The 23,739-nt window shown below is 44.0% G+C and overlaps 1 protein-coding gene across 1 annotated transcript; it reads left to right on the top strand.

The window, feature by feature from the left end:
- On the top strand, positions 1-23,488 carry srsf7a (serine and arginine rich splicing factor 7a). The gene is made up of 8 exons (XM_055663807.1): positions 1-139; positions 8,295-8,519; positions 10,428-10,607; positions 12,880-12,966; positions 13,094-13,138; positions 14,803-14,850; positions 22,075-22,125; positions 23,170-23,488. Exons 2-8 carry the CDS (start codon positions 8,305-8,307, stop codon positions 23,222-23,224), a joined length of 681 nt encoding a protein of 226 aa, XP_055519782.1. The 5' UTR covers positions 1-139; positions 8,295-8,304; the 3' UTR covers positions 23,225-23,488.
- The last annotated feature ends 251 nt before the right edge of the window (positions 23,489-23,739 follow it).

Genomic DNA, 23,739 nt, shown 5'->3' on the forward strand with positions numbered 1-23,739 from the left:
GTGCGCATGCTCCTGGGAGACTCCGCAGCACCGTCGAATGCGCCTGCGCGGCTTTGGTGGCGGGCGCCGCTGGTGCGCAGGCGTGAGGTCGAGGTCCGGCGGGCTGCTGCCGAGAGCGGGAGCGGGAGCGGAGACCACGGTAACGTCCACACGGGCCGCGGCGACTGCGAGCGGGGTAGCGGGCAGGCAGGCAGCGACCGACCGGGCAGACAGGGCCGTCCGTGGGCGCCGCTCCCCCCTCCATGTGCCGGCTGTGCGGATCCCCGACCGTGTGGTGGTGGCGGCGGCGAGCGTGGCCTGGGCCTCAGGCCTTTGTCTCAGCGGCGTCGAGTGACGGCCCGGGCGGCTGAGGGGGAGCTGGCGGCCGGCTGCGGAATCGCCTCAGCCCCGGGCTGGGCGGGGACCGGTGGGGTGAGGGTTAGAGGGAAGCTGGGTGGTGGGCACGGGGCAGAGCTCGCCTTCCGCCTCATATTGTTCACCGCCTGTGTTGGTTAAACCCTTCATTCATTATTCTCCACATCTTCTACTCTTTGTGGTTAAACACCGAACAATATCGCACGCACTAAACTAAACTCAATACACCAGGAACAGTCCATGAGATTGGTGATGTTTAAACCCTTCCCATTCATTATTCTTCACATCTTGTACTACTTGTGGTTAAACAGAACATTACCGCACAGAACTAAACTACAACGAGATCGGTGATGTTTAACCCCATTCACTAGGCTTTACATTTTACATTACTAGTGGATAAACATAGAGCCATACCGAACAGAACTAAACTAAACAACAGGAACTTTGGCCCCAATGTCCCGCAGGAGCTTGAGGGTCTGCGGTCACCGTGTCTACGAATCGCTGCCGACTCTGGCCGCCTAATCCCCCGGTTCCTCGGCTCTTTGTACTGGAAGTACACCCTGATATCCACCTTAACCCGACACACTAATAGGCGAGAGAACCAGTCAGTCTCGGGTCGAAGAACTCAACAGTCATCGATCTGAAGCGTTTACTGTTCTGTTTTATCTCCTCAGATTCAACCTCACCTTTTCCAGCCTTCTCTGTTTCATCACAAATTCGTATTTATGTTACATTAAATAATAGTTAGGTTAAAGTCTGAAACGCTATTTAATGTGGGTATTGCTTTCCTTATTTAAGTAAGCATGTTAATGTATTGAAAGCATTTTTTTTTTGTATTTAGGACCTGTGGAAGAGTTGGGCAGTTTATCCAAGTGTCTGTACAGTTTAGAAATGTGAGGTGGTTTAATTCAATTATGTAGGATTTGGAACGTCTTGATGAGATTACTGCGGCAAGAATGTTTTGTTCCTCGCATTATAATCCAGAAATGAGGGCTTGCTGTTTAAGAATAAGGGTCAGCTGTTATGACAAATTAGGCTATTATTTCTCTTGGTGTGTTGTGAATCATTGGAACCCTTCAAAGGAAGATGAAGTCATTGTATTTTTTTGGGGAGGTAGCAGACTTTAACCAGAAAGTAATTGCAATGTTACTACAGTGAGGCAGACTGGAATTGAGGTTATACTCAGATCAGCTGTGATCTTATTACAAGCCAATGCTGGCTAGTGGGCTTATAAATTTCGATTACAAAAATTGAATGGGATTAATAATGTGTAAACCCTTCCCAATTTAGTATTCTCCACAACTTTCAATCCCTGTGGTTGAACATGGATTAATACAACACTGAAGTCTGTGCCAACCATGATGCAGTCGGAATCCCTCCATTCCCTGCCTGTTCATGTGCCTGTCGAAATGTTTCTTAAATGTTGCTATTCTGCCTGATTCCACCTCCACCACAACCAATGTATTCATATCACACACAGTATAAAAGAAAACAACTTGCATTGTAAAAGACATAATGCCTTACCTAACTCAGCGGAGCAGGCAGCATCTCTGGATAGATGATGTTTTGGGTTAGGACCTGTCTTCAGATGTCATCTGTCCATGTTCTCCAGAGATGCTGCCTTACCTGCTAAGTTAAAGCCCATGCAAGCTCCACACAGACAACACCCGAGGTCAGGATTAAATCCTTGTCTCTGGCACTAAGGTAGCTGCTCGACCAGCTGTACCACTATGCTGCTCCTGTTCCCCAGTCAAACCAGTGACGGGGTTCCCCTTGTCATTGGCTTTGGCATTCAATTGTTCACAGTTTGTACCACCATCAATATAATACCACCGTCCTGCCCTCATCTTCCAGCATTTCGAAGGGAGCATTTCTTCGTGTTTTATTCCTTTTTTCTGCCAAGCAGTTCTCATGAACACCTTGCATTCAAGCATGGGAGGTTGAACAACACCCCACCACCTCTTCCCGCCTTCAAAAGACTGAAACCCATTCCAGATAAAGCTGCAATTCACTTGCACATTCACCCATGGCATATTGCCTTCTCTCTCCTTTACATCTGGACAAAATAAATGATGATTCAATGATTCTTCAGAACACCTCCATTCGGTCTGCAAGGCTGTCTCTGAATTTCCAGGCAGCGGTCATTTTAAATCTCCCTCTCTTTTGCACTTTGACTTCAGTCTAGCTGCCTACATTGCTTCAACCAAGTCCAAGGCATCGCATTTTGCAATGTTTGTGGACGATATTTAAACTTTTTTTTCCCCTCGGATGTGATTTGTACATTTCACCCTTTCACGGTTTTAAAGTAATTGCAACTGTGACAACTAGTCAGTGCCCCATGACAGACATTCCCTTTTCTCTCCACTCTAAAGCATAGCAAGGAACTTGGGTACATAACCCAGAGGGGCACTATTATTGAGGGTCAGAGTGGAGGTGATGTTATAACCAATTCTAACTGACTGAGGCCTGCTGGTCAGGAAGACAGTCGCTGATAGAAGCCCCAGTGCCAATGTACAGGGGTTTAGGGGCAAATTTATTTGATATTTCAGTTAGACAGGTACATGGATAGGGCAGGTTTGAAGAGATATGGACCAAGGTGGGACTAGTGAAGCTGGGACATGTTGGCCTGTGTGGGCAAGTTGGGCTGAAGGCCCTGTTTCCACACTGTATCACTCTATGACTATGATATTATAGTGCTGACATCTAAGCTGTGGTCAGTGAATATGATCTGGTCGTGGATGTTACTGTTGTCGTGTGATCCAAAGCTGATTGTGGTGCTAGTGAGCTGGGTTTGTTGCCATGAAGACTGGCGCAGTTGTGGTCTATTTCGGGCCTTTCAAACCAGTCGTGAAAGCAACTGTGCATTCAGGATATACAGGACAGAGCCAGCAAGGGGTTGGGTGGATGTGCCTAGGTAGAGTTTATTTGCCTGTTTAAAATGGGCGTCAATGGTATTGTATTCATCTGGTAGAGATGCATCAGTGCCAGGGATTTGCCCTGATTTCAGGTTGCAGCTTGTACTGATGTTCAGGTCCCAGCACAGTCACCTGCCATCCACTTGACTGAATTGAGTCTTCAGCTGGGAAGCTTTGCCTGGTGTCCCTGATATCCTTGCACAATGTGGATCATCACCCATGAAAACCTTGACCTCTACCCACAAGTGCTGACTGACCCATATTCTGCCTGGTTTGCAGTGTTTTGCACCAAGCTGTTTCATTCACTTAGACATGAATTTTGTGTCTCTCACCCAGAGATTTGTGAATCTGTGGAATTCTCTGCCACAGAAGGCAGTGGAGGCCAATTTACTGGACGTTTTCAAGACCGAGTTCGATTCAGCTCTTAGGGCTAACGGAATCAAGGGATATGGGGAGAAAGCAGGAATGGGGTACTGATCGGCCTTGATCAGACTGAAGGGCTGAAGGGCTGAATGGCCTACTCCTGAACCTATTTTCTATGTGATGTCTCTGAGTTTACGTTGCTTAATTTTTATGTATTTTTTATAATTTGTGTCTTTTATGAGTGTTTGGGATTTTAATAGTCCAGCACAGGACGCCCTCAGGTAATGCATTGGTTCAGTTTTTACAGGTGTCCGTAAGTTGATCTTCTCCTATGTTGAAAAACACATAAAATCATTGGTAAGCAAGCCCTCTGCAGTATTGTAATGAATTACATCAAAAGCCCATAAGACTGATTTTTTTTAAGGCAATTACCAAAAGTGGCGGGAGGGGAAACTATTTCTATTGTCGTTGGGATTGAGCTTGTGTATGTACATCAGTCTTTTGAATTTACTAATATGGGATTGCCATATTTATCATAGTTAGAGCTGCCTTTTTCATGAGGGCGGGGAGTGGTTGGTAGTTTTCTAAACTGAAGTAAATGTGTGGGTCATGGTCAAAATGTACTTTTGTTTCTCCTTGTTTCACTGTTTGGCCATACTTCTAGTCCAAGGTGCCTAAGGGTAGCGCAGTGGTAGAGTTGCTGCCTTAAGGCCCTGTCCCACTTACGCGACCTTTACAGGAGACTGCTGGCACCTGTGATAGGTCACTGAAATTTTCAACATGTTGAAAATTCAGCGGTGACCAGAAAGATGCTACGACTCTTTGGTGACCTCTCACGACCATAGGAGACCTCTCACAACCATACAGGCTGTAAGTGAGTGGTAGAATCTGGGGAGAGTTGATGGGTATGGGCAGAATAAGTTGGGATTAAATTGGTGTAACTGGATAGTTGGTCGGTGTGTGCTCACTGGCCCAAAGGTTCTGTTTCCATGTGCCTCTGATTCTATGAACTGCTTGTTTCTCAAATTCAAGGATTTGTGAGATAGAATTGGGTTGCCAGGGTAGATAATTTACAAAGACAAGGTCGAGGGTGAGCCTGTGCAGATTTGGTTTTTAGTTTGGTTTTGGAGATGCATCGTGAAAACAGGCCCACCGAGTCCGCTCCAACCAGTGATCCCTGCATATTAACACTATCCTACACACTAGGGACAAATTTTACATTTACCAAGCCAATTTACCTACATACCTGTATGTCTTTGGGGTGTGGGAGGAAACTGAAGATCTCTGAGAAAACCCACGCAGTCACGGGGAGAACGTACAAATGACGGGTGGGAGGAACAGCAAAGGACAATTGAGTAATTTTAGGTTTATTTTTTATTGTCTAGCCAAATTGGCAAAGAGTAACTATATTAACTGTGCATAACTAACATTCAAGTCTACCTTTATAAACACGTGGAAATGGGACAATACTAGAGTAACAATTGGGGGAGGTTAGAGTAAGGACTGTGCAGGATTCAGGATCATCAGACATGGGTAAGGAAGTGATTGAGCAGATACACTGCAGACGCAGATAGAGGACAGTTTTGAAAGTTAGAAGCAGCATAGCTGAGGGAGTGAAATTGGAAGAGGTTGCACAGGATACACACAGCACTGGCGACCCTGGTTCGGCCTTGATTACGATTGTTGTCTGAGTTTGCATGTTCCCTGTGATCGTGAGGTTTTCTCCCACATTCCAAAGACGTGCAGGTCTGTTGATTAAGGGGATGTCCCACTGCGGCGACCTAATTGGCGAGTTTAGGAGAGTTTGCCTTCGACTCATACTCGCAGCATGGTCGACACGAGGTCCTAGGAGGTCTTTGTAACTCTCCTCCATGCTCCCCGCGTATTCGAGGCCTCAGCTAGGTCGCAGCGTATTTTTCAACATGCTGAAAAATGGCGGCGAGTTTAAAAAAAGGTCACCATGGAAAAAATCGATGTTTTTTTTACTAGTAGGTTTAGTTGTAGTAGGTCATCGAGGGTAGTCGAAGGTAGTCATAGATAGTCTTCAACGTTGTCGAAGGGAGGTCAAAGGAGATCGAAGTAGGTCGTCTTCACTGTCCACTATTCGGTGTCCAATTTTCCCGAAGCTAGTCGAAGCTAGTTTTCAACATAGTCGAAGGAGGTCTTCTACATAGACGAAGGAGGTCTAAAACATGACACTTTTTCAAACTCTTCTAAACTCGCCCATTAGGTCGCCACAGTGAGACAGCCCATTTAATTGCCTTCTACAAATTGTCCCTAATATGTAGGATAGAACCAGTTTACAGGGATCGTTGGTCAGCACGAACTCGGTGGGCCAAAGGGCGTGTTTCCACGCTGTATCTAAACTAAACTACATTGAGCAGACTTGTCTGAGTAAATGAGCAAAGAATGTCGACATAACCTGAATTTATCCTGTTGTATTTTCATGTGGCTTACACCATGCCTTGTCTAGGAAATTCTCATGGTTTATATGTATATAGTGAGTGTGGCAGCAGCTAGCTTTGCTTTTTTTTTTTTTGCTCGATCTGGCTCAAAAAGTTTAATCCATTCCTTTTTTGTGACACCCTTCTGTAAACATGTACAACTGAGTGAGCATCAGGTACAACAATATAATTTGTGGCGTTGATTCTGAAAATTAGGATACTGAAGATGTGCTTAAAGTAAATGTCAGATTGGATGGAGAGTTTTAAGGATTTGGGTAGATCATTGTGGGACTAGGGTGTGTTTTCAGTTGAAACATTTTAACTTTGACATGTAAACATAAGATTCAAGCAGTCTCTGTGGATAGAGAAGCAGAGTTAACCTTTTCTGACCTCTGCCTGCTCTGAACATTTCTGGTTTGAACTGAAAAAGTGAAGTCTTGAGGTCGTTGAGGAAAATTCAGACCAGGACATGTGTTATGCAGTGTTGGCATGAATTACAGAACCAAGTTAATACACATCAAAATTATACCCTAATCCCAAGGGGATAAATGGCCTATTCATTTTGTGGTAGATTGTAATGGCTTCATTCCAAATTAGACTTAATTGTTCTTTTTTAACTTTAACCCATTGCACTGAGAGATTTTTAAGTGCAGTTCCTGGTAAGATTTTGTCCACTTCATTCTAGTTTTAAACAGCATAATGGAATCGCAAGGACTGTACCACATATATAACGTACAAAATACTTGTGTTCATCTCTCAGATCACTGTGTATAATGATGTATGTTTGATTATTATGTTGTCAATAGCAAAATATATATGCAGCAATTGATCGTTTATTAATAGATTTGATTTTTAATCAAGCACCACAGGCAAGAAAAATACTTTGCTCTTTTGACTACTGGAGCACTAGAGTTGAACCTAATAAGTTCCTGGCTGGAGTGATAATGTGGTGAAATCTAGTAGAAAGGAGAATTATCTTAATGTTCAAGCCAAGGAATTCTAAGGTGACCTGAAAATAAAATGCTGGAAATGCTCAATTGGGATATCAACTGAGAATGCATTAACGTTTCAACATTTTTTTAATGGAAGTATTATATCTTGTGAAGTATTGACAGACATATATGCTTGTCAATACTTCATGTGTAGATATTTTTCAGACAAATTCCATTCTGGAGATTGTATCTGCAGAATCATTGAATTGCTGCTCCGTATGTAGGGAAATGAATACTGAGCTGCAGTTTTGCCCTCCAATCTGTCCTGGTTTAAAAGAAAGCTTTTTTTCCCCTGCTTTCACGCAGGTGAGATCTGCCTGCTATTAAAACTGCTATGTATGGAGCCATGTGCTCTCCTTGGCATCGGTCTTTGTCAGATTGGCTGCAGAAGAGGTGGTGCAATTTTCCAGAGAATGTACCAGGCACGGCAACATTTGAAATAGATTTTTAAAATACTAACCTGCTTCCTGTAGGAGATTGCAGAGAATCAAAATGTTTCTGTTGCTAACGTAAAGCTGACAAGCTGGGTAAGAAGTATCTCCTCTGATGCTTTAATCTTTTCAGTGTTATGGCCCTGTCCCACTGTACGAGTTCATTCAAGAGCTCTCCTGAGTTAAAAAAAAAAAAAAAAAAAACAAACTCGTAGTAAGCACGGAGAATGAACGTAGCGGGTACGTCGGAGCTCGGAGACGTCTCTTAGCGGCTCGTAACGCTAACGGCAGGTACTCGGGGAAACTCTGTAAGCTCAGGAAGACTGGTGAAGATTTTTCAACATGTTGAAAAATGTCCACGAGAGCCCCAAGTACCGACGAGCAGCCATTACCGTAAATCTCCGAGTTCGAATCGGGGCAAACTCGGGAGAACTCTTGGAATGAACTCGTAAAGTGGGATTAAGTGTCTTAAATTTATTGCTTAAGGGGTTCATCATATTTCAAACGTGTCCTGCTCAATTACTTTTCTTTGTGTGAACTCTTGGTGACTTGTAATAACTTTCTGGAGCTTTATCTTGCTGTATCTTGGTTTACATAAATGTATATTTTATGTCGATCTCTCTGGGGCAGGGGTTTGTACAAATGTGGTTGTTTAAAATTTTGATGGAGGCGAATGATAGGAACAGAGGGGTAATGTTGTATGTGAACTTTTTAAAACCTCCAAGTTCAAACTTATTTTAACATTCTTCTACCTCAAAATATTGTTTTGTTTTTGCTTTGTTTTTTTGTAAATAGGAGCTGAAAAATGTCTTATTACTCCAGAAGCTCCAGAGCTTCAGACTGCAAGGTCTATGTTGGTGATTTGGGAACGGGAGCTGCCAAAGGGGAGCTGGAACGTGCTTTCAGCTACTATGGCCCCCTCAGGAATGTGTGGGTAGCGCGCAACCCTCCGGGTTTCGCTTTTGTAGAGTTTGAGGACCCCAGGGACGCTGAAGATGCCGTGCGTGGGATGGATGGCAAGTGAGTATCTTGGAAGCGCTCCCGGTGCAGCACCAACATGCTCCGTTTCCACTGGAAACCGTGAGCTGGGGTGCTCTGAATAGTAAGTGGCTGTGTCATTAATTCATCAATAGCCTTTTGTCTCAACAGATTCATGTCTGAAAAGGGTCTCGACCCGAAACGCCACCCATTCCTTCTATCCAGAGATGCTGCCTGTCCCGCTGAGTTACTCCAGCACTTTGTGTCTTTCTTCATGATCGATAGCCTGCGCTACAATAGTCTTCTCAGATCCCACTTCATTTGTTCTGTTACCTTCCATTCCCTCTTGCACTGAACTTGTATTCTCTTTGATATGTTTTTGTGGATTGTGGGACGATTATGCTGTTCCATATCCTCAGCACTATTTGGGAAAAAGTTCCATATTCTCAGCACTTTGGGGGAAAAAGTTCCATATTCTCAGCACGTTTTGGGGAAAAGTTTTTTCCTGAATTGTTGCGGATTAATTAGTGATCACTTTAAAATATTAGAAGTAAGAGTAGGTGATGCGATGCCTCATCTGTTTATTGTCCTATAAACTCTTAATGGTCCTGCAGTCCATAAACCCTCAATCCGAAAGCACAAGGTGCTGGAATAACTCGTTGAGTCAGGAAGCATCTCTGGATAGCATGGATAAATGACATTTTGGGTTGAAGCTCTCCTTCACTCTGATTCAGTCACCTATCCATGTTCTCCAGCAAATGTTACTCCAGCACTCTGTGTTCTTTTGTAAACCAGCATCTGCATTTCCATGTATGCAAACCTCACTACCGGCTGTGTAATTATGGGCCACACCTGTCTGAAGAGGAGATATATTTATCACCTATGGTTTGATTCATCCCCATCAGTGCAAATATTTTTTTTCGAGTCCTTCTGTAAAATCACTGCTCAACCTCGTTTCTAGCAAATGGGTTGAGGTTCTTCCAAGTGTCGCTGTAGGAACCCAACATGACATTGTAAAGCTAGTTCTGATGAAGGATTCTCGCCCTGTTTCTAAAAATGCTGCCAGGCCAATTTTCTCTTTTAACATCCATAGTGTGGATGCCTTGGTGCTGCCCTTTACCAAAGAGTAGTTAAATCTGACGGATTTCTGACATTCTGGCATATTTTGAAAGTGCCATGGATTGGACAAAGTTGTGAAGTCCAATGGTTGGATAACCCTGCTGTGCCTGAGGAAGGGTCTCGACCCAAAACGTCACCTATTCCTTTTCTCCAGAGATGCTGTCTGACCCGCTCAGTTACATAGAAACATAGAAAATAGGTGCAGGAGTAGGCCCTTCGAGCCTACACCGCCATTCAATATGATCATGGCTGATCATCCAACTCTGTATCCTGTACCTGCCTTCTCTCCATACCCCCTGATCCCTTTAGCCACAAGGGCCACATTTAACTCCCTCCTAAATATAGCCAATGAACTGGCCTCAACTACTTTGTGGCAGAGAATTCCACAGATTCACCACTGTGTGGGGAAAAAAAAAAATTCTCATCTCGGTCCTAAAAGACTTCCCCCTTATCCTTAAATTACTCCAGCATTTTCTCTTTTGGTTTAAACCAGCATCTGCAGTTCCTTTGTGCACATTAGTGAGAGCAGTTAGTTGTGAAAGATCAGTTGGGGGGGGATTTATTTAATAATAACTGTATCAAGAGACTGTTTTAAAAAAGAAATTCAACTGGACCATTTCTGTGCTTCTAAGATTTTTAAAAAATATGATATGTGGGGGAAAGTGCAGCTTCAGTGTGGAACAAGACTAACCAATGTGACTAATGCTTCCTTGGTCTCCAGCACATTGGGAATTCAGTATGGGCCTTTGGACCTGAAGTGGATCTGCAACTGCCGACAGTAGAAGGGCCATTATTCTCTGCTCTTTGGGAGTTAATCTCTTTTTCTTTTAGGGTTCTTTGCGGGTCAAGGGTACGGGTCGAGCTCTCAAACGGGATGTCGCGCAAATCTCGCTTTGGCCGCCCCCCTGCACGGCGCCAGTTTGACCCCAACGACCGTTGCTACCAGTGCGGTGAGCGTGGCCACTATGCCTACGATTGCTACCGTTACAGCAAGAGGAGGCGTGGCATCAGGTAAGCTGCCGCGGGCACACGGGCGCAAGCGTTAGGGGAAGTCTGCATCTTCAGTTCAGCTGCGTCAAACCGCGTCTTAGCAAGAAAGTAATGCATAAGTAGTTGGCCCTTGAAAAATCTAAGCAAAAGAAAAATTTATAAATCCAGGGAGGATAGTAAGTAGTGAGAGCGTTTGAATAAACTTTACCAGCCTGGTGTTAGTCTAGCACAAGAGTTTCACTGTTTGCTGTTCTTTAACCTGTGGTACCTTTTTACCATATATCTAACCAGATGTGATGCATCCTTGTTCTCTAGTTTTAATACAGTGAAAATCCTGGTCTAGCGATCCTCTTGCCTGGTAAAGCTTATCTTCTACCTTGCAGCGATAGTGATAGTCCTGTTACCTACAGCTTTAGAAGGTTATATCATTTACCCCCAAGTGGCTCTTTGCCTTCTTGCCTATCCTTTGGTCTCACACCAAATCCAATCGAGCTCACAGAGTTCTGTTTTTCCTCTGGGCTGTAGGTAACTAAATTTGATGATGGATTAGCTAAACTGTTACACATTAAGATATCTAATGAAACTCTAGAACTTAGAAAACTGTTTTCAATTTCTGTTTAATTGTTTTTACATGCAAATAATCTGTTATATGTCTATTGTCTTTTTAATTGCTAGGCATTGTATATTGTAATATTTGTCTATTTTACTTTTTTAAAATTGCCTTGTATATGTTTGTAAAGTAAGTTTTCGATGTATATTGTAGCTCTATCCAGCAGTTGAACCCTGTTAATTGGGACTTGCAGGCGGAAATGTCCTAATGTTGACTGATCAAAGTTCCCATGGAGCTGAATCCATTGGGACCTGGTGTAAGTCAGTCCGGCTGAGTGAGTCCAAATTATCAGACATCAACTGTTTGTCAAATGGGGGGGAAATATAGCAATTAGTAAGACTCTGATTGAAAATGTCAGTGTAGTAGAGAAAGCAGAAACTTGACATAGTTTAGTCGTTCACTGATATAGTTTTGAGAATTGTATTGAATGTGTTGGTGGCAGGGATGAAACAATGGTTTTTTTCTAAATTATTGGCCAATGTTAGTTTTGGCAAATATTTCATTACCAAAACTTTTTGTCGTTTTTTCCCCCCACTTTTCTTCATCATTACAAAAATGCTTTGTCGTTTTTTTTCCCCCCCACTTTCTCCTTCGTCCTTTGGAGCATGGCACCCTTTGCGTTGGGCTCCCACAGGTATCTGCTACAGGTGGCCTTTCTTCATCCAGGTGCCTGGATGTCGAAGGTCAGCCAGTCATAGCACTGTGGTGGGCAAACACATGCTTGCTTGGGATAAAGAAGTGCTCGTTCACTCTCTTTCTCGAATGCCCCTGAAGCCACTGTTTTAACGGAGACGTCTCATTGTCCACTTATTGGGAGGGGCGCAGTTGTAAATTGATGCGACTTTTCTTGCATCCGTGCCAATCCTGCTATTGTTGGTCCCTCGCCACCAGTTGTACTGTATTTTTCAAGGGCTGTTAACAATGTTTGTGGTGTAATTATTCTTTGGCTAACGATTCACCTGATCCAACCTTTCAGGTTGCTGCATTTGAGTCTGTCGCCATGATTAATGATCTTCTGACCCTCATGGCTCCGGGCCTTCTAGCAAACGTTTGGCCACTGCGGGTTCAGATCTTCTGTTGTGTGCATATACCAGTCCTCTACCTGAGGCTCTGCTTCGTCCTGCCATAACAAAAAAACAATCTACCGCCTTTGAGACACAGAAAATTGGCCAGTTTAAAAGATGTAACGCTAAACTACGCCCATCAAGCCGTCTAATCAGGCACTCCGGTTTGCTAGAGGAGCATCCAGCATAGTCCGTCCTAATTTAAACTCCCCTCAAATATTCCACAATCAAGCACCACTTGTATCCTGATTTGGGCTTTCTGTGTTTGGAAGATCTGCTAGACACAACGAGAAATGAACATAATTAGACCAACCTGCGTCTTCTAGATCTTCTAGATCTCTCTGGGGGCAGAGACGGCTAATCTGTTCTGTAAAGGTTAATTTCTTATCAGGCGCAGTTTTTAATTTTTTTACAAGCCTTTATTATTTAAAAAAAAGTGTTTAATTTTAATGTGATTTTTTTTTTTTTCTTTTTAACAATTTGGCTGTGCGAATGAATCCACATTTAACTGTTTAAAAGTAACCATTTAAATAATTTTTTATGACATTTTGTGCAGCATTACTAAATGTTGCACACACACTTCTGCCTCCCGATCTGACTACTCTCTCTTCTATTTTAGTCGGTCTCGGTCTAGGTCTCGTTCCCGTTCACGGTCCAGGTCGAGAGGCCGCCGTTACACCAGGTCCCGGAGCCACAGCCGAGATCGGTAAGTACATCGAGATGCAATTTCTGTTCTGGACACCTGTAATTCACAATTTTTTATTTATTTATTTTTTAATTTAAATTTTACCCCTCAAGAAAATGACACTGAGTAAAATTGTGTTTTATTGCAGCCGAACTCGCTCCCGTTCGCCTTCGTACTCTAAGAAGAGAAGTCGGTGAGTAGCCACTTCAATAGGCATTGGACAGTTATGCCCCTGTCCTACTTGGGAAACCTCTGGTGACTCTTGTGCCCCACTCAGAGGTTTTGGTCACTCGCCTGAAAAGCTTCGACCGAAGCGTGAGCTGCATCTACTGTCCAAAGATCCCACAGGATCTTTGATACCGACCCCGACTTTGACACAGACACAGACTTAAGAAGTTTAATAAAGTTTAGGGGGCATTTAACCTTCCGGCGGATGTTCTACGTCCTGATAACTCCAATGAGCCTATGAAAATGCCCGGTCAGCGAAGGAGATTGCCTTCGACTGCCTGTAAGTAAATAGCGACCCCACTCCACTGGCTTCCACCATTTAGTGGAGGCAGCTTTTGACTTTGTTGAAATAATCGAAGGAACATAGAAGAAGCCTCGACCACGCAGAAACCACTTTCGACCATTACGGGACGACAGATGGCACAATGGGCTAAGTGTTCGGCTGGCGACCGGAAGGTAGCCGGTTCGAATCCCGCTTGGAGTGCATACTGTCGTTGTGTCCTTGGGGCAAGACACTTCACCCACCTTTGCCTGTGTATAAATGTAATGTAATTATGTGAAGCACTTTGGGGTCAATGCAAGTTGACTAAAAATGTGCTATATAAATATTATTATTATTATTATTAGGGAGAGTGCCCAAAACCTCCGGGAACCTCATGGAAACCTTGGGTGGGGCACAAGGTCACTAGACGTTTCCGTTCAGGTTTCCTAAATGGGACAGGGGCATTGGAGTCATACAGCACAGAAACATGCCCAGCTCGTCCACGCTCACCTGGATGCCCCCGCTAAACTAGCCCCATTCTTGTAAACCTCCTCTGGGCCCTTTCCAGAGCCAACACATCCTTCCGCGGGTATGGGGCCCAAATTTGCTCACCGTACTCCAAATGCGGCCTGACCAGCATCTTATAGAGCCTCAACATTACATCTCTATGCTGAAAGACCACTTTCTGTCTTGTTCCAGATCATTATCGCCAGCTTCAATTTTCAGCATTGCCCTTTTGGGCTTCACCCATGTAACTGAGATTAAAATCTCCAGTAAAAGGCTTGTATTGTATTATTTAGCATCCTGTTACTAAGATGCAACATAATATAATCATGTTACCAGGAAAACAATTGCTTGCATTTGGATACAGTGGATCCCAGTGCTAATGAAGTGGTGGTTAGAAGTTATTTTGAATAGAGTATTATATGAACTCTTGTTCGGTGCGTTGGTTTTCGCAGATGTTTATTGTTAAGGGAAGTAGGACTTACCCCAAATGTCCTTTAAAATGATACAGTTTTGGCGTGGTGTAAAATAATTTAAAGACAGCATGGTGGCGCAGCGGTAGAGTCGCTGCCTTACACGCCAGAGACCCGGGTTTGATCCTGACTACGGTTGCTGTCTGTACCGAGTTTGCACCTTCTCCCCGTGACCCGCATGGGTTTTCTCCCGGAGCTCCGGTTTCCTCCCCCACTCCAAAGAAATACAGGTTTGTAGGCTAAATGGCTTGGTGAAATTACAAATTATCTATAGCGTGTGTAGGATAGTGATAGTGAGCAGGGATCGCTGATCAGCACGGACATGGTGGGACAACAGACCTGTTTCCGCGCTGCATCACTAATCTAAACAAGGCTCTTATCTCTCTGCAGATCTCTCACGCCAATGAGGTCAAAGTCCAGATCTCCAGTCAGGAGGAGGTACGTGGAAATGTTTGAAACAGCAGCTTGCAAGTTTTGGCAAGTTTTATAGTGTCTCTGGAGGGCAGAATAATGTTGCCATTTACCACATTATCCATCTGTCAAAGAGGAGTAAACGTTTATCCCAAAACGCCTCTGGCACGATGTATCTAGGATGCTTCCACATTCATTTCTGAATCTTTGCCGAGTTGGCTTTCGCCACGTTGGTGTCCTCTGGATGACCTTTGGAAGTTTTTATTCTCCTTGTTATCCTGATACATGTCCTCTTTTTGTCGAAATTGAACCAAGACCAGAATCCGTTCAGCTGTGAGATTAGAGTCTTACAGTGTGGAAACGGGCCCAACTTGCCCACACCGACTAACATGTCCTATCTACACTAGTCCCATCTGCCTAGGTTTGGCCCATATCCCTCTAAACCTTGTATATGTCTAATTGCTTCTTTCGTTCAGCGTGCACAGCCTAAGGTTGTCGGACAACTTGTTCTATTTGATTGTGCACGCCGGGTTGATTGCATTTGTCGAAACAGGGTGGACCACGTGAAGGTTGCATTCTCCCACCCCGTCTAACTGCTTCTTAAATGTTGAAATAGTCCCTGCCTCAACCACCTCCATATGCAGCTCGTTCCCTACACCCTTTGCATTTGAAAAGTAAAGGGCCTGTCCCCCACTTGTGCGATTTTTTTCGGCGACTGCCGGTACCCGTCATTAGTGGCGGCAGGTGGCCGAAAATGTTCAATGTCGCAGGTTGAAGCCTGTATGGTCGTGAGTAGTGGCCAAAAGAGTCGTGCCTTTTTCTAGTCGTTGCTGGATTTTCAACATGTTGAACATTTTCAGCGACCTGCTGCGACTAGGACGGGTGCCGAAAAAAATCGTGTTAGTGGGACAGGCCCTTTACCCCTCAGATTCCTATAAATTCTCTCCCCTTCACCTTAAACTATGTCGTCTAGTTCTCGATTTCCCCCACTCTGGGCAAGAGACTCTGCGTCTATCTGATCTATTCAGATTCAGATTCAGATTCAATTTTAATTGTCATTGTCAGTGTACAGTACAGAGGCAACGAAATGCATTTAGCATCTCCCTTGAAGAGTGACATAGCAAACGATTTGAATAAGTAATAATAAGTGTATTAGGGGGGGGTGGTGGGAGTGGCCGTCACCCGAGGTATTGTGTTTTTGAAATAAAGTGACAGCCGCCGGAAAGAAGCTGGATTCCTCGACCTGCTTGGTTCGGCAACGGAGAGACCTGTAGCGCCTCCCGGATGGTAGGAGGGTAAACAGTCCATGGTTGGGGTGAGAGCAGTCCTTGGCGATGCTGAGCGCCCTCCGCAGACAGCGCTTGCTTTGGACCATTCCCTTCATGATTTTGTTACACTTCTATATAATCACGGAAACCCTCATCCGCCTGCCCTCCAGAGTCTCAGCCTCCTCAACCTCTCCCTTTACCTCAGACCCTCGAGTCCTGGCAACTTTGTTGTAAATCTTCTCTGCACCCTTTCAAACTTGGCATCTCTCCAGCACAGGGGGGTTTGTGAGCAGAATTCACAGTTGAGCCGGTATTAGAAGGGTGCAGGCAGCAACAGTGGGAGTGGAGACCATTGTTTGTTATTGTTTTGGAAATAAAGACCCAGCCATCTGTGCCAGGTGGATACAATTCACCTACTTGGCATTGGGCAACATTTATGAAGTGCAATGTAAAACCATGGCACTTCACACAATTGCAGCCAGGCTCATTAAGAGGGTGACTGAAAACCTGGCCAAAGAATGGTTGGATTTGAGGGAACTAATGTTTAGAATTTATTTTCCCCACACCAACCCTATCCCCATCTCTTCCAAGGGTGTTACCTGCTTGATGCCTGGTGATTCTGTGCAAGTACAGTTTATTTTTGAGAGTCTTGACCAGGGATGGGGAACCTGCGGCCTTCTAGGCCATGAAGTGCGGCCTATTGAATGAATCCAAATTTTGTACAACAAATCCTTTTATTTTTATTTATGTTTTTGTTCGTCTTTTATTATATTTATTTTATCTTAAAATGAACGTATTTAAAATACCAAAGAGTAAAAAGATTCAACGAAATAATCCTCCCTGACTGACGGCCACAGTTAAAACATTAGTAAGCCATGAGGGCTATTTAAAAAAATAATGTACGTTTTGAAGTATATCTAATTGAGGTTTCTTGGATGTGGCCTTATTAGATTACAGCTGACTTAATGCGGCATTCCAACATGTAATGGTTCCCCACCCATGGTCTTGACTAAGTGGTGGATAGTTTGACTGCAGGAGACTTCACGCCTTGGCCTGATCCTGTCACTTCCAGCAGGGATGATTGGGTAGTGTACAAGAAAGGGAATCCTGTATACGCCAACCATGCATTTGCTGAATACTCTATAATGTTCTCCATTTCCACTCTGCCAACTATTCCGCAGCTGAAGCCCACCACGTCTGTACCTTTGCTCAATCCTGAATTTGACAATTTGTGAGGCCAAACTAGCCGCACTCCTATATACCAGCCTTTATCAACTACCATGTGGTAGAAAGGTGCCATTTAAACCAATCATTCCATGCTGCACTTTATCCACCCCAACCATACTTAGCAGAGCCTTTTTATTCCTATCTCTCGTTTTATTATCTAGCTGTTTGTTAACTGTAATTGTGAAAACAAATGAATCAATATATTTGATCACGGTGCGCATTCTTCCTGCTAACTTTCTAATTATATCTTGGCAACGGTCGTGTAATAGTGGCCTGAAGTTTTGCTCTTTTCAAATGGGCATACAATCTGCATTTTGAAGGGGGGGGTGGGGAATACCTCATGCTTTTAAAGATGTTGAGACCTTTAGTTTTCTCTTTTCAAGGATAAACGGACTCATCCTGGTCATCTTTTATTGAGAAGTGTAGTGTTAATGGTTCTGGTGTCATCCATTTAAATCTTTTTTTTTTTTTCCCCATCTTGTCGCGTGCATCTTTGCCCTTTAATAGCACATTATACGACGGAATGGGCAGGGTACTTGGTCTAACAAATGTCAGAAATCTGGCGTCTCTACTTTTGAATTCTGTCCTTTAAGGAATAAACCCTCGCGCCTGGATTGCGTTTATGGCCTCGTTGAACTATATCACTTGTGGTGATTTACACCCTAGATTCTCTGTCAACTCTGCTTAAGTGATGTTATTTTAGCCTTCCTGCTACACAGTCATACTTTGCATATCTAGCTAATTAATTTACATATTGTACACTATGCTATGGTTTTATTAATGTTTACTCGTAAGTTGAAGCTCCCTCATTAATGTTGGTTGTTGCTCCAGATTACACTTGCAACAATACCGTTTATTGTCATTTGAACCTCAAATGACTTTCAAACAAAATTTAGTTTCTGCAGTCAAAACAACAAGAAAAAAACCAAGCCACGCACCAACACAATTTACACAACATCCATCACAGTGAATCTCCTCCTCACTGTGATGGAAGGCAAAGTCTTGTCTTCTGTTTGGTGTGCTAATTTGGAGTTGTTTTATTCTGAAGGCAAAATTGTTGATTAAAATTGCCAGCAATAGTTGCATAGCTCCTGTCAAAGCCCGCTTCCAGCCACTCTTAACTAGATGTTCTTGTCCCTTCCAATTTTCCTTCTCAGCTGGCTAGCATCTTAACTCTTTGCCTCCTGATCCTACTGCAGTTTCTCACTTTCTACACACTCCTCGAGGATTGTGGTGTGATTACTTCCAGTCTAGCCGTGGACGTGTGATAGGTGAGGAGGATGTGGTCACATAGGTGTGCCTTGGTACAGCAATCTCACGGCTCGTTCCTCGATGTGGCCAGTTTAATCATTAGTGGCGCTGCCAAGCCACTCCTGGTATTAGCCATCGATGTTCCCTGCTCAGTACACTCTGTACTCTGCTTCTTTCAAATTATTTTGAACATCAAGTACTGATTCATTTACGAAGGCTGGTAGATAATAAGCTAATGCTGTGAGGCTTCGTGTTGAAGAACTCCGGGCCCATTCCCTCCCATTTATGTACAGTCCACCACCGATATTCTGGCAACTGGTGGTCCAACCTTTAATCCGGACAATGATGGATAATGCATAACCCCCCCCCTAAAAATGTGGCACCTCGGCTGGATGAAGCAGCTGATCTCTAACTCATTGGGCACTTGCTCTCCAATAGGTGATCTAATTTTTCCCCTGTGGCCGGTATAGAGGCAGATTATTATATCGTTCAAGAGATCGCTCTGTTATCTCTCTAGCCACTCTGGAGAAACCATGGCATTAGGAGAATATCATTTCGATACGCATATAAGCTCTCTACGTCCTTCAAGCTCAAAGCTTCCCGAAAGATAAATCTTCATAACACAGTCTTTTGAGTGAGAAACTCAGCGGGTGAGGCAGCATCTATGGAACGTAGGAAATAAGCAAAGTTTCACAAAACATTGCCTATTTCCTTCGCTCCATAGATGCTAACTCGCCCACTGAGTTTCTCCAGCATTTTTGTCTACCTCTGATTTTCCAGCATCTGCAGTTCCTTCTTAAACAAGACTTTTGATTAATTGTTTCTTTATTGTTGAAGAAAAACAGTAAGATATTCATTCTTGGCTCGTACATTTTTTAAACTTCGGGAAACTTCAGCTTATCGCTTAGAAATTTTAGAAAACGCCTGAAGAAGGGTTTCGGCCAGAAACGTTGCCTATTTCCTTCGCTCCTTAGATGCTGCTGCACCCGCTGAGTTTCTCCAGCAATTTTGTGTACCTTAGGAAACTTCAGATGGTCAAAAGCTGAACTCTTGACCATCATCCTCCAAACTAAACTAACTAGCCAACAGCTTCTGCGCAAGAAGCACAGCAGCAAACACTCCACTGACTACGTGATAAATCCCACCCACATAATTACGGGCAGGTTAAAATTTAAAGACGAATGCCACAATTAATGACACACAAAATGGCCACTACAGCCGGTACTGTGGAATTCCAGCCAGGCTGAAGCCAGCACGTCCGCTCCTATGGCTGACTTTGCTGGCTGGTATCTCGGCCCCTCCTCCAAGGCCGTGATCTCTGTTGATCCTGCAAAGCGGATAATCCAGAAAGACTCTGGAAGCATGGGTGCCGGAAAGTCAGTGGTAGACCTGCAGCACAATGTGGTGCGTTTGCTCTGTCACTGAGACTGAGGAAAATCCCGGGGAGTGGGATGGGAGTGTTGATAAAGATTGGATTCTGTATCGTTATAGCAGGCTGAGAGAGAGTCCTCTCAGTTTAGAGACAATGCTGTAGAAGTTTGATGTCCAATATCTTACCTGGACCTTGTCACGCTGTCAGTGTTAGTTTTTAGTTTAGAGATACAGCGCGGAATCAGGCCCTTCAGCCCACCTAGTTCGCACCGACCAGCTAGCCACGCACATTAACACTATATATATACACACACTAGGGGCAATTTTACACATACCCCAAGCCAATTAACCTACAAACCTGTACGTCCTGGGAGTGTGGGAGGAAACCGACGATCTCGGAGAAACCCCACGGGGAGAACGTACAAACTCCGTACAGACAGCACCCGTAGTCTCTAGTGTTGCAAGCATTGTAATGCAGCAACTCTACCGCTGCGCCACCGTACTACACCGCAACTATTTCCGAGCATATTTGAGAGTCGACCACATTACTGTGGGTTTGGGTCGTGTAAGGATGGCTAACAATTTGCTAACCTTCATTGATTTCCAGTCTTGCACTTTGTAATTTTCACCTTTGTTTTCAAATTCCTCTTGTTTAAACCTGATCCTGTTTTAACCTTTTCGATTTACACAGATTATGGATGGCTAAGCTCAGGAATTCTTTCCAAACTACTGACTTGTTTTCTTATTATAATGCACTTTGTAACTTACTCTGACTATGTATTTGGTCAACTATCTAATATCTTGTGTGGTTTAGTGTCAAATATTAATAGTACTTTCTGCAGAGTGGGACGAGATTTCATTTTGTTAAAGGCTCTTCATAGGTTAACCATATAACAATTACAGCACGGAAACAGGCCATCTCGGCCCCTCTAGTCCGTGCCGAACACCTACTCTCACCTAGTCCCATCTACCTGCACTCGGACCATAACCCTCCATTCCTTTCCCGTCCATATACCTATCCAATTTATTTTTAAATGATAAAATTGAACCTGCCTCCACCACTTCCACTGGAAGCTCATTCCACACAGCTACCACTCTCTGAGTAAAGAAGTTCCCCCTAAGTGTTACCCCTAAACCTTTGTCCCTTAATTCTCAAATCATGTCCTCTCGTTTGAATCTTCCCTACTCTCAATGGAAAAAGTTTATCCACGGTTGATATTCCTTTCCAAATCTTAGCGGCACTCGGTCTAACCCAACTTGGGATTGAGCCTTCTGGTAAATCATCAATTCGCCAGATAAAGGTTCAGTAGGAACTCTCACAGTATGGGCGCAGGTGGAAGCAAAAGACCAGCTGCCTGGGAAACATATTGCCAAGCCTTTAAGTTGCTCCCGTGCCTACTGAAATTACTGATAGTGAAAATGTTTTTATTGAGATCTTAGCGAGTCTCTTCTGTGGTAACATGGTGAATTTCTGTTCTGTGTGGGAAGGAACTGCAGATGTTGGTTTAAACTGAAGATGGACAAAAAATGCTGGAGTAACTCAGCGGGACAGAGAGCATCTCTGGATGTTTCGGGTCGAGACCCTACTGCAGTCTGTAGACCCGCTGAGTTACTCCAGCTTTTTGTGTCTATCTTGAATTTCTGTTCTGTTTGATGAAACGATTGGAATTTGGATATTGAGTGCTCTGAATTCCCCTCTCTTTGTGCCCTGACATTAATTTAGTACTCCCCTTTAAATGGCTGGTTCTGTGCCAGTTAACCAAATGTCTGGGCTGTGGTTACCAAGTCTCCACATTTAAATAGCGCTCACTGACCCTTGTAAGGCGGAATGTCAGTGGTAGACCTGTACCACATTGTGGTGCTGCCATTTCTGGTGGGTTTGCTCCGAGACTGAGTGGGGAGTGTGATGGAAGCGTTGACAAGGATCATTCTAGCAGGCTGGACCAGGCCGAGAGAGTGTCCTCTCGGTTTAAGGTCAATGCTGTAGAAGTTTGATGTACAGATTTCTCACCTGGACCTCAGGTTGAGACTTTTCCCCCTCCAAACTCCAGGTGTTGAAGTACGCCGCTTTGTTCTGACGTGTATCTGTACCCCACAAACTGTATCGATTTATAATATTTCTCCTTGTTTGCAGCCCATCAAGATCAAGGTCTCGATCAAGATCTCTTTCTATGAAACGAGAAAGGTAAGAGGCGTCCATTTTGGAAGTTGAAAACTGCTTTGGAATTTAGCAGAGAGTGGATTTGATTTTATTAAAACCCAATGGGGGGGAGTTTGGCAACATGGGATCAATGCAGTGAAAATATTCCCCTCGTGAAAAATTGCAGAGCTGCGTACTTGTTGATAAGGGAATGACGTTTAGTGCAAGGTAAAGCCAGCAAAGTCCGTTCAAGGATAGTCCGAGGGTCACCAATGAGGTGGATAGTAGTTCAGCACTGCTCTCTGGTTGTGGTAGGATGATTCGGTTGCCTGATAACAGCTGAGAAGAAATTGTCACTGAATCCGGAGGTGTGCGTTTTCACACTTCATCCTCTCCCTATAGCTCAGACTCTTGAGTCCTGGCAACATCCTTGTAAATCCTATCTGCATTCTTTCCAGCTTAACAACAGCAATGGGCTACGAGCAGTAGTGTGGAGACTTTACACAGCAACCCATTGACTGGAGATAGACACAATATGCTGGAGTAACTCTTGAGAGCATCTCGGGAGAGAAGGAATGGGCGACATTGGATGAAATGTCACCCATTCCTTCTCTCCAGAGATGCTGCCTGTCCCGCTGAGTTACTCCAGTATTTTGTATCTATCTTTGGTTTGGACCAGCATCTGCAGTTCCTTCCTCCACAACTCATCGGAGTTTAAAACGGAGACCTGGAAACACTTTTTCCTCACAGAGAGTGGTGAGTCTGTGGAATTCTCTGCCTCGGAGGGCGGTGGAGGCAAATTCCTTGGATGCTTTCGAGAGCTAGATAAGGCTCTTAAAAATAGCGGAGTGGGGCTATGGGGAGAAGGCAGGGACGGGGTACTTATTGGGGATGATCACATTGAATGGTGGTGCTGGCTCAAAGGGCCAAATGGCCTTCTCCTGCACCGATAGTCTATTGAAGAAGGGTCTTGACCTGAAACGTCGCCTATTTCCTTCGCTCCATAGATGCTACCTCACCCGCTGAGTTTCTCCAGCATTTTTGTCTATCCATTGACGGGATTCTTTTCTGTTTCCCTCCCCAACCCAGTCGCTCCCCATCAGAAAGTTCTCGGAAGAGTCCAACCCCCGCGAGAGATGATTGAAACAGAACGTTGTGAAGAGTGCGGCACTGTGGACCTCATCGCCTGACAACCTTTTAACTAATCTAGATGTTTTAGTGCCTTTTTATATGCATGCATTCCACGGAGAAATGTCACTGCTCTTCATTTGGTCAATGTAAACGTTATAATTCAATGTTGTGAAATAAACTGTACAGCTTGTACGAGGAGCAGCGTTATCAGCTGTCAGGGGGTACAGTAAACAGCTCGCATTTCTTTGTATTAAATTTTACATCTTTATCACAGTAAGGAGATTCTGCTTCAGTGAATTTGTTGCAGTGTGTGTGCGCAGCTAATGTTATGAAGGTTAAAAATGGGGAAATTCTAACGCTTCATGACTAGTTAACTATTTTTGTCATTCTTTTTGTTTTCTCCCTTCCAATTCCCAATAAAAATCAATAAAATGTGCTCTCTGCTCGGTATTAGAATGGTATGAAGGAGTGGGTAAACAACAGGCAACGTTAAGTGCATAATGTCTCGAGTGGCTTCATTGAACGGGG

Source organism: Leucoraja erinacea, chromosome 38 (genome assembly GCF_028641065.1).
Source record: "Leucoraja erinacea ecotype New England chromosome 38, Leri_hhj_1, whole genome shotgun sequence".
In the NCBI taxonomy this organism is placed as follows: Eukaryota; Metazoa; Chordata; class Chondrichthyes; order Rajiformes; family Rajidae; genus Leucoraja; species Leucoraja erinaceus.

What these genes read in the sequence shown, in the direction of transcription:
- srsf7a (XM_055663807.1), top strand. Translation starts at nt 8,305, where the DNA reads ATGTCTTATTACTCCAGAAGCTCCAGAGCTTCAGACTGCAAGGTCTAT. An exon ending in AAGAGGAGGCGTGGCATCAG is followed by an intron (nt 10,608 to 12,879) that starts GTAAGCTGCCGC and finishes CTTCTATTTTAG; the next exon opens with TCGGTCTCGGTCTAGGTCTC. An exon ending in CTTTCTATGAAACGAGAAAG is followed by an intron (nt 22,126 to 23,169) that starts GTAAGAGGCGTC and finishes TCCCCAACCCAG; the next exon opens with TCGCTCCCCATCAGAAAGTT.